Raw genomic sequence first — 12,220 nt, 5'->3', positions numbered from 1 at the left:
AACATATTATAAATTATAAACATATTATAAACATATTATATCGATTATAAAATCTATTATCAGATATTAAATGTAATTTAGACTTATATATAACATCGCATATAGCATTTAAATAAATTACAGAATACGTACGATTCATTCTTCGGTTCGAAAATACTATAAATGACATATGTATTCAAGTGATTCAATATTTTAGTAAAGAGGAAGTGGTACTGTTATCCTTATAAATATATGTAATATCTCCACTATTAGGTGGCGAATTCTAATGATTAATTACGGGTTTTGTTTGCTGTTTGCCATATTGCAGTGTAACAACTGGCATTTGTTATAAAACTCTTTACTTTTAAATATTTTGTATCATTTTAGCATTTATTTACATGTACTTCTTCATTAATTTTAAACTTGGAGGAATCACACGAATGTATGTACATTTAAATTTTTCTTTAATGTTATTTAACATTTCATTCAACTGTACATAATTCAAAACGTGTATACTATACGTTTTGAAGATAAACAATAATTAATTATATATTAATTTATATATTATTTCATTTTATATGTACTATTATTTTGTACAAAAAATAACTCTGATTTACCTTCATGCATTGATAGACAAACGGTATTTATATGTGGTTAATTATAGCATGTGACATGACACATGATACAAAAATTTATGTAATTTTATAATTCCGATGTTATGTTATATGAACTTTTACATATCTTGTTAATTCACATTACATATTACATATTGATGGTCTACTTGCAAAACTTCGTATGTCTAAAATCGATAACTTTACAAAAGTAACAAAAATTGTTTTTAAATAACGTTTCAATACATTATATTTATTACAATCGCTGCTCAATCGCCCTATAATCCATTTATAACATTAAAGAATTCAAAAGGCTTGGGGCAGTCTAATGAATACAACGATACCAGTAACTCGATTTCGGAAATTTCAGACTTACGACGATATGGAAGTATAATAGATAGTAAACCATATTTTATATTGCATAATATTTTCCCTTTATACAATATCTTTTTTTTTCAATTTCTGTGTCTATAGGTTTATTAAAAATGCAGTCTTATCTTCCGATAGAAAAATGCGTAAATATATAGTAAGGCATCGCAGAAAAAAGTATCTAATAGGCAAGCTTGTAAAATTGAGAAATAGTATATATCTCTGTATATCGCACAAGACAGCTCGAATTTCTTACTTGTTACTATTATCGAGAAGTTTTGCGAAGGGGATAACTGTCGTCGAACTAGGGGTGACACTTTTAATATTTAATGTGCCTTTCACAGTTAAGTTCTCGTACTTATTTCACGAGCGTGCGTGACCACATTCATCCTTAGGGTTGAAAGAGCGAAAGAGTAGTCTCATCATGTTAGTCAATAATAACAAGGATATTTCGATGTCTTCAGGTTACAGTGGTAACTACATACTACACATTTTCTATAATATTTTATATTAATTGAAGGTCGAAGGTTTAATTTATTTCAGAACATTAGTGTAACTATTTTTGTTTCTTTGCAATGTACTATATTAACTGTTTATCTAATTATTTATCCAATCTCTAACGGTATTATTATATACTATAAAGAGGAATTAAATTTTAGCAGTTTTTTTAGCTAAAATAAAAGAGTTCCAAGCATATACACAAAATTCTACATTATATTCAAGAAAGTTTACTTAAACGGAGTCGAATGTATCGCTTGTTCAGTAGAAACATCGGAAAATCGTGAGACAATAAATTTAATGCTATTACTTTTATTTAAAAAATTATTAAGTCATCCCGAGAATTAAGCAACAAGGACTGTATTATTATTTACAACGTATAATTTGATAAATATGTTTGATATTTAAAACGGATTAGGAACGCAAACAATATTCTGTCCTAAACTCTTCATCGCTTATCTATCATGTCGTAGAATACGTCGTGGAATACGTACTAAAATAAATACCATTTATGATAATTATTTTTATTTTATTCTTTAATACCATGTTTTTCAATGTGCATCTACTGCAGTATATTTGAAGGTATGCATTTATTCAGGTTCGCGAATCTGAACTTGTTTTAGGTCTAAATCTAAGAATTTCGAAAGTGATTTCTCATATTTCCAAAGTTTTTCCAAGATGAGCAATACATTACTTGACTCCGCTTAAATACTCCTTTAATATACATATAATTTAATTTATACTTCTCGTGTTGGTTGAAAAACGGTCAAAACGTAACATAATTTTTTATGTATTGTATTTTTATATAACTTGAGCCGAATAAGGTCCACTTGTAAATTTATCACTTAAAAACGCGTTTATGCATAGAACATACGCTTGAAAGATGTATCATAGGAAGTAGATAAAGACGGACTAGGGAATTAAAACCGGAAGCAATACGTTTATTTAGTGCAACAAAAACTTTTGACAAAGTGGGTTATAAAAAAATGAGTGGTTTTATAAAAATTCTCTGAAAAGTTGATTAAATATGCATTATTTTATGGTTTATTACAAGTAACATATTATAATATTATTGAACTTTATAACTATAGAAAAAAAATATATATGCTCGATCTTTTGGAATAAGTATACCCTTTTTTGGAAATAATGTACTTATTAAATAAGGCCTATTTATACGTTTATTGCTGTGTTGTTTTGATTTGTTTGTCATGTGTATGATTTGCAAAAGAGATAATGATTTTCAAAATTGCTAATTTTTGAGATTTGCTAATTTTTGAGAAGCTGAAATTGCACTTAAGTGGCTAATATATAAAAAGTAAAAAATAATTACAGACAAAATTAATGATAATTATGATGTGAACAGTAGAATAAATCCTAAGAGATTTCGTGATTAATAAACATTTTAAAAGTTGGAATATAATGTTTAGTTTCTTAATTATCATTTTCAGTTTTTTATTTAAAACTTATTAAATACAAAACTTTAATGAGGTAATGTCAGAGTTATAAAAAGTTTTGTATTTAAAAACGTTCTGTGGAAAATGGAAGATAATTTTATCTTCGTAAATAATTGAAATAAGCATTTTATTATCACTTATTTGATTTCAATATTTCCATTATAGAGTTTAATAAAAATGAAACAAGTGTCCTTATTCGGCTCAGGTACTTAATCTTTTATGAAAATAATAATATATACATATACCTATATAATATACATATATGCATGTATGATATTCTTTTTCAAACGATACCTTTGTCCAAAATTCAGCTCAACCAAAAATTTCTTTGTTCTCATAAAATTCGGTATTCGAGGGTTCTTTTGTCGCTAAACGTGAATTCGTATTCGGATTTGTAGAATATATTGTCAGGTATATTATTCGTAGATTTAGAAATCTGATTGTAGATGTACATACTTTATTCATCTGAAACCCAGAAAATAATTGAATACCGTTGTTGAAAATCGAACAAATTTTGACCATCCGAAAATGTGATTCGAGTATTCTCTAGTAGTTTGTGAACTATAGCTGTTATGTCGGATTCACCATATTGAATTTCCAAAAAAGTTAAAGTATTAATGAAAGTAGACATGTACACCTGTAATTTGAGCAGAATGAAGTACTTTGGCTGAACTGAATTTTGATAAAGTGATTGGCCCACTTGAAAAAAAATGCTTTGTGTATATATATATATATATATATGTATAAAATTGAAATAAATGTTTAAATATTCTGTATCTCAAAAATTGTTAGATTTTGTGTGGGCAGTGAAACTACATTACTTTGGTTTGGAAATACTCGGCTTATGGCCTAAAATCGACAAATGTGCACGTTTATGGTCTCGAATTCGTGTAGGCTTTATTTTAACTTTGTTAATATTTATTAGTGACATTCCGTTAATTTTTGCGATTGTCCAAACATGGAGCAATATGGTATCTCTAATAAATACTTTACAACTGGCATTACCCTTCATGGTAGTATCAGTGAAATATTTTATCATACAATGGAAACGAACAGGTACATTCAGAAGTATTTTAAATAAAATTTATTAAAATTTAGTATTCTATTCCATTATTTTGTTACATTGTTTTATGATTTATTATTATAATTGATTAATTATTATAAATATATTATCGATTATAAAATCTAATATTAGAAACTAAATGTAATTTATACTTGTATATAGCATCATATGTCGAAACAAATTACAACTTGTATGTCTGATTTTTTCTTCGGTTTGGAAATTATATAAAACATACAAATAGTTCAGTATATATAAAACATACAAATAGTTCAGTATATTAATATACTGAACTATTTGTATGTTTTATATAATTTCCAAACCGAAGAAAAAATCAGACATACAAGTTGTAATTTATTTCGACATATGATGCTATATACAAGTATAAATTATATATATATATATATATACACACACACACACATATATATATATATATATATATATATATATATATATATATATATATATCCAAGGTGATTATTAATGACTGTTCCCACTTTTTACCATAGGAGCACGCATTTGTAATTTCTAATATAATAATATGTTAGAAATACGTATCCGATGGTAAATCATGCTCCTATGGTAAAACGTGGAAACAGTCATTAATAATCACCCTGTATATATTAGTTACTCGCATATATCCGTTATTAGGTTTCAAAACCTTTCCTTTCCGAAGAAAATTTTACTCAAAATACATAGTATACGTAACGTATTCTATATTATATCGAGTAAAATTTTCTTCGGAGAGGATGTTTTGGAATGTAGCTTAGAAAGGAAAGTCTAGTGATTGCTGATTATTTATGGGTTTATTTGTTTGTACCCCGCTGTTTTGCAGTGAAATACGAACATATAATAATTAGCATTTGCTATAAGATTCTTAATTTTTGAATATTTCAGAACGTTTTCCAAGTATATTTCAGCATTTAATTATACGTTCTTTTTTATTCCTTTTAAACTTGGACGTATCACGTGTATATACAGAGTGTATCATAATAGGTGTAACACCACCATTAGTATGTAAAGCAAAAAGTTGATACCTTCGCGTTGACTGCTTCAAATTTAGAAGGAAATAGTGCTATAACAATAATAATAATATTCCTAATTTTATTTTTTGTCATTTCAAATTTTTTCTCAAAATTGTAACGTAGCTTCAAACGAATTCGTGTGCAACAGACAAAAATAAATATAGTCATACTGGACATGGTATTGGATCACTTTTAACTCATAAGGAATGTACGCGAAGTGTCCGCCTCAGATTTAAACGAGCTTTTAATATGTTTTAGTACAGATAAAAATAAGGCACGTATTTTCTCAAACGTGCCCAATTTCAATTTTAGGGGGTGAAACGCCCCTTTGAAGAAAATCGGTTTTTTTCTTTTGAAGCGTATATCGTCGGAACTACAAGAGATAGAGAAAAATGTTCTAAATAAATGTTGAATGGCTCGAAGAGTACTTTATAACAAAACAAATTTTTTTTATATTTCTCCCTACCACTTACCTATTTTTTTCAAAATTTTAATTTTTTTTATAAGCAAAATGAAGCTTATTTTATTATAAATTCAACGGTATATGATAAAGTTATGATGCGACATTTTTATTTTCCAAAAATAATTAAAAACCATAACGCATGGTATGCGCACCCGTCCGTGTACTATAGGAGCGTCTCCCTTCGATTTGGACGAGCATTTAATACGTTGTAGTACAGATCACAATAAGGGACACGTATTTTTTTAAAAAGAAATAAAAATTTTGAAAAAAGAGGTAAGTGGCGAGGAAAAGTATAAAAAAAAATTAAAAATAAATTTTCTTGTTGTTATAAAGTACTCTTCAAGCTATTCAACTTTCATTTAAAACATTTTTCTCTATTTCTTGTAGTACTGACGATATACGTTTCGAAAGAAAAAAACCCGATTTTCTTCAAAGGGGCGTTTCACTCCCTAAAATTGAGATTGGGCAGGTATAAAAAAATACGTGTCCCTTATTTTTATCTGTACTACAACATATTAAAAACTCATTTAAATCTGAGGCGGACACTACATGTACATTCCTTGTCAGATTTTTGATGCTTGCTATTAAAATATCGTAAAACATAGCGATAAATTTTAATTTTTAATGACATACTTTTCATGAACACTACAAAATTAAAAAAAAATTTAAGGTTTGGTAGAATGTATTTTAATTTTTAATTATAAATTGTTATTTTTTGGGAGCGCCATTCTGTATCGCACGTTGCTCGTTGTTTATGTATGTACAAATACATGCATGCATGTGTACGTACGCACACGCACGCACACGCGCACACGCACGCATACACCCACACAAAAGATTTTTATAGTTATGCATAGTAAGAAATTTCTTTCTGATATAAAAAAAAAGAAAAAAAACAGGGGGGAAAATCAGCTCGGAGCGTGGATTCAGCCCGCATAGACATTGCTGCTTATAGAAACAACTTTTCCTCGCCGCGCCACGTATCACCGGTATCACTAACACTAACGTGGCGACCACGCTTGCAATTGACCGGTCAGATACGCGCTCATTCGATGATTTTTACTAATTAATATCTCGGTAACTATTAAAATTTATAAAATAATACACCAATCTTCGACTCAGTTTAATCTGCTCTACCTACCCGTGAGCAATGTTACACCTATAACGTGTACTCTGTATATATACGTATATTTGTGTGTTTTAAAGTATTTAACATTTAATTTGACTAAACATAATTCAAAATGAGTACAGTGTAAATACATATTTCGTTATACAATACAAAAGTAAACAACAGGGATTTTACTAATACAGTCTTTAAGTATGTTGACACCTCAATAAACTTAAATGCAGTTTCTTTTTCGGAAAATTCATATCAAATTAATAATTCGATAGTGTTGATTGTAATTCTACTGCTAATTTACATATTTACATTACACGATTACATTAGGTGTAATATACAGAGTGATTATTAATGGTTTTACTCACTTTTTACCATAGGAACATAATTTACAGACGGATTTGTAATTTCTAATATTATATTTATAATATATATTAGAAATTACATATGCGTCAATAAATCATACCTCTATGGTAAAACGTGAGGACAACCATTCATAATCACCCTATAGATTTTCAGTGCAGTCAGTGTATGGAAGAACTTATATATGTACACGAATGTACATATATTTACATATGTATATGTATTCTACAGTACTTTTTTTAAATTTGAATGCGTATATAATTTGATAACGAAATTTTTTAAATCTATTTCTATTGAAGGGAGTATATTATCCTGTATACTTCCTTTTCATCCATTATGCAATAAAGTTACATTTTTATTAATAACATCCTATAAGTAATGAATATTTTAAATCTTTAACTACAGAATTAATTGAATACCGTATTGATAAATATAATAGTTAAGTTTTTAATTTAAAATATTGCTTACTTATAAAATTATTGTACAAAATGTAACTATAGAGCTGTATTACCACCTTTTCTTCTATTTTAGCAATATTTGTTTTCTAGTTTCATTAATTTATATTTTCAAGTTTTCTTATCCATTGTAAATATGATGGCGGAAGATTGGATGGCAATCAAGCTGGATACAGAAAGAAATGTGATGATAAAACAAGCACGAATTGCTCGATCAATCATGATCATTGGATACATTTTCGTAGCACTAGCGTGTTTATCATTGATTCTCCCTTCTTATTTTGGAATAGAAGTAATAGATACAATGAATTTAACAAATAGAAATAAGCCGTTACCACTTCAGACATATCACTACGACACAGATAAGAGTCCGCAGTTTGAATTAACATTACTCATTCATACATTAACAATCTTGTTTGCAGGTATTATTTACCTATGTCTAGATAATTCTTTAATACTAATAACTTTTCATATTCGTGGCCAATTAGAGAACTTTAGATGCCGGTTAGTTAGATTGGTCTGTTGTAAAAATTTCAACAAGGTTTTGAATAATATTATAATAACACATTTACGACTTATCAGGTATGAATTCAATAATATTTAATTAAATATATCTATCAAAATTGACAACAATAAAGATTATTATTTTATACAAATTTTTCACATTTTAATATTTAATGTTTTAGTCATAATTTGATACAAATATAAACTTTTAATATACGTGTAGTTATATAAAGTATATTTTCTATTATTTTCTCCGCAAAAATTTTGCAAAATTGCATATTTGGCCGTTTATTTGCATACGAAACTTAATATGTTCCTGAACTTATTATGAATATTGTTATTATGAACATCTTCACGTCTAAAGTTCATTTTCTTAAAAGATTTGTTTTATCCTTTTAATATTTTTATATTTTTAGACGTGTACATTGCTATTTGTTTCAATATAATTAATTTATGGTGTAATATGTTTAATTTATTGTAATAACTTTATATTTATGTTCTTATAGATTTGCCAATAATATTGAAAATATATACTCTTTAATCATTTTAATATCAATACTTAATTTTAGTGTCGTATTTTGTTTATGCGGTTTTTTAATAACTATTGTAAGTTTTAATAAAAAAAATATAAAAAGCATTTTAATGGTACATATATTATTTCGTTTTCTAATAACGTATAAATTACAGATATTTAATGACAGGAAAATAAATGAAACAGCTCTCGCACAAGTATACCTTTCAACAACTATTCTTCTTTGCTTATTGATAAATACTTTTCTTTATTGTGGTGCAGGACAACTTATTATAGAGCAAGTAAGTTATATAATAATGTATTAAAATATAATATTAATTTAATTTTATATCTTTAAACTCAGGAATTCAAACGTTAAAAAATATTTTTAAATATTAAATACTAAATTTTAAATACTAAAATTATATTCGGTCTCTACCTTAATTAAAATAAATATCTGTTAATGTTAAATGAAATTGTTCTTTCAAAATTTTTCTATTTTTGAGAAGAAAAATTAATTCCTAATAAATTTTCACAATATTTATTAAACTGAAATCATGTACGTTGAATTAAATGGCCATGTTCAATAACATATTCATTAATATATTTTTGTTTTTGTTAAGTGTAATAAAGTACATTATGCTGTTTGTGATCTTGAATGGTACAAATTGGAAGCAAGAAAAGCGAGAAATATTATTTTATTAATGATGCAAACTAGTCACCCATTTTGCATGACTGCTGGAAATATTATTCCATTAACGATGGCTACTTTCGTTAACGTAAGATTATTTAAAATTTGCTAAATTTAATTTCGCTTCTTTATTTTAACCAATAGTCTATTTTAATAATGCTCGTGCAAGTATATGATTTTCTAAAGAAATCTCACTGAATATCAAATATACTCGTCAAATTGAGATTATGATACATGTATACTTATCAAAAAATTACTTTTTAAAAGTAACTTGTTACTGTTATTTGAAAAATAACGATACTTACTCGTTACTTTTCCCGTTACTTTTTTAATGCTTAAGTAAAATTGGATTAAATAAAAAAAATTATTTTTTAAATATTTTTTATTATGATACTAATAAGAACAATAAATTTTTTTATTTTAAGTTTGTAAGACAATAGATAACATGTTATTTTTATATTTATGTATAAAAAATTTTCACGTAATTTCAAGTAAACATAACTTTGGGAAAAATTGTATTTTAAAATTGTTTTTGCATTTTGAAGGGTTAAGTTTGTACTTCAAGAGACTTTTGAATTTATTTTCTCCTCAACCCTCAACCTCATATTTTCAAAAACAAAGCTTTTTTAAGTTTTCAAAGGAAATGCATATTTTGATGCAGTTTGTGGAGGAACTTTGTTTTCAAATATTATGTGCAAATCATCATAAAATTTGAACTTTTCCTTGCAAATAAAGAAAAAGGAAGATTCTTACGATCCTCTTTGGCAGAGTTACGCAGTATTATGAAGCAAAGTTACCAATATATTTGTGCTTAGTTGCCGCCAAAATTAGCATTACCCAATGCATACCATGGTGAAGTTGCATATTGGCACGGTTGCCACCTTTCGATTAGTGTTCTTTTAAAAATCGATGAATCTCTTTTTATAATCGCCATAAATTGATTACTATTGTCTAAATTATCTAAATTTCTAGGAAATGGTCAAATTTGATTCTCAAATTCCAGAGATTCTTTAAAAAATTTCTGACTGAAAATCAAAGAGATCGTTAGACTTTTAAACAAAAGATAATCAAAATTTCAAATTTTCAAGCTGGAGAGTCAGATGTTCATTACAAAATTGGAGTTTTCGGCCGAAAACTGGAGCTGGTGGCAACCGTGGTTGTTGATTATAATTCCCGTGTACATACATGTACATGTAAGGCTGTGTATATGTGTATGCGTGCATATAGTTGTAACTTTAGAAAGAGTGGTAACGATTGTAATATCAACTATTCTGACTTCTGACATTGTGTAAAAAGACCAGTATAATCAGTGAGACAATCTTTTAGATTTTTGTCAACATCATTGTAAAAATTATCTTTTAATTTTCTTGTAACATATCTAATGACATAATTATTTTTAGGTATTAAAGTCGTCATTTGGATATATATCGCTTCTATTGACGAAACATAGTTGAAGATTTACATTTACATTAATACTTCTTATTGTCGCAAAAAAATCAACGTGTTTATAGTTAATTTAGTTACATAAAGAATTTTTATATTCCACATTTGTTACTGTAGAAATAAAGTTTTATAGTATTTATTGCTTATTGCTGTAAATTACACACGTATACTTATTTTAAGACGTCATATTGTCGCTATAAAGAATACTGAAAAATAGTGACTACTGTTCGGTGGGAAAAAAACTTAAATTTTCACCACTGTGTTTTCGTTTATTGTTTATTTCAACAACTATCACTGTTGTAAAGTTTATTACGACATTATCGCATAGTATTATTCGCGTGGCTCGAGTTCCTCGCCGAGCGAGAGGCGACAGCGCCGTATAGCGATCGCGCCTTGTGTTTTTGGAGTTATTTTGCTCTGGGCCCGTATTAGAGACACGATTATTTATGAATAGGTGAACTCGTATTACAGCTCGCGGAGGCACGGCAGGGAGAGAGAAGACTTAGACGCCGATTTCGATCAAAGCGGAATAAGTGTCGGAGTGCCTTCCGGACCTCTTATTTATCAACTTACGAATTGCCGTGTTTTCACCCCGTTTGGTTCCGATTTCCGAAATTTTTACCCCGATTAGGCAATCCGGATCTTTGGTTTCCAAACGCGGCGAATGAAAGACGATCGGCCATTTAGATACGTTCAGAATTGGAGGAAAAATATTTTTTTGTACACGGAACTCTATTATGTAATATTATAAAATAAATTTTATAATAGTTTTTTTTTAAATTAAACAAACTATGTTAAACGCTAGAACTCTTTCTAAAACTCATCTAGAACTATAGATCTTTTAAAATCCTACAAGAATTGGGTCTGGAAAATTACGCAGGACAAACTGAGACGCTGCGTGAACCTGGCGTCTCACTTTGTCCTATGCGTTTTTTTCGCTTTAAAGGCTAGAACTATTTGTTTTATCTATCAAGAACTGTAGAACTATTGAAAATAAACCCTAAACTGTCAATGTTTAGTGAATTTCCACCAAATGATATGCCAGCTTCACATACACCTTATAACATCATTAAAGAATCCAAAAGGCTTGAGGCAGTCTACTGAATACCAAAAACTTGATTTAGGAAATTTCAGATTTACGACGTTATGGAAGTAGATAGTAAGCCATATTTTACATTGTGTAATATTTTTCCTTTATACAATATTTTGTTCATATCGATGTCTGTCTATAGGTTTAGTAAAAGTGTATTATCCTCCTATGCAAAAGTGCGTAAACACTAAAGCATCCTAAGAAAAAAAAGTAAGTAATTGGCGAGTTTGTAAAATTCTGAGGTACAATGTATAACCTTTTATATCACCCAACATAGTGCGTGAATAGTAAGGCATCGTAAGATAGAAAAAAAAAATCTAATTGGCGAGCTTGTAAAATTCTGCGAAACAATGTATAGCCTTGTATATCGCCCAACACAATTCTTTCTAAGTTCTTACTTGGTACTTTTGTTCAGGAGTTTTTGCAAAATGAAGAACTGTCGACGAACTAGGGGTAATACATTTTAAAATTTAATGTCCCTTTCGCAAAGCAGTTCTCGTACTTATGGCTCCTGACTCCTCAGCCGAGAACTCCGCGTTGACGGTAGCGACATTCCGTCGCGGACAAAATTAGAACTAATACAC

At 28.2% G+C, this 12,220-nt stretch overlaps 1 protein-coding gene across 3 annotated transcripts; it reads left to right on the top strand.

Annotated features, from left to right (window-relative positions):
• Positions 1-575: 575 nt before the first annotated feature.
• On the top strand, positions 576-11,321 carry LOC113005716 (odorant receptor 43a). Of its 3 annotated transcripts, XM_039451827.1 has the most exons (7): positions 576-1,432; positions 3,704-3,967; positions 7,514-7,979; positions 8,408-8,507; positions 8,589-8,714; positions 9,036-9,191; positions 10,504-11,321. In XM_039451827.1, exons 1-7 carry the CDS (start codon positions 1,384-1,386, stop codon positions 10,555-10,557), a joined length of 1,215 nt encoding a protein of 404 aa, XP_039307761.1. In that variant the 5' UTR covers positions 576-1,383; the 3' UTR covers positions 10,558-11,321. The 3 variants fall into 3 exon arrangements, 2 of the variants coding, with proteins under 2 accessions (XP_039307761.1, XP_039307760.1); XR_005575215.1 differs by having other exon boundaries at positions 8,408-8,714; positions 9,036-10,296; XM_039451826.1 differs by having other exon boundaries at positions 8,408-8,714.
• The last annotated feature ends 899 nt before the right edge of the window (positions 11,322-12,220 follow it).

Source organism: Solenopsis invicta, chromosome 7 (assembly GCF_016802725.1).
Source record: "Solenopsis invicta isolate M01_SB chromosome 7, UNIL_Sinv_3.0, whole genome shotgun sequence".
NCBI lineage: Eukaryota > Metazoa > Arthropoda > Insecta > Hymenoptera > Formicidae > Solenopsis > Solenopsis invicta.
This window is presented reverse-complemented; position numbering and strand designations above follow the sequence as displayed.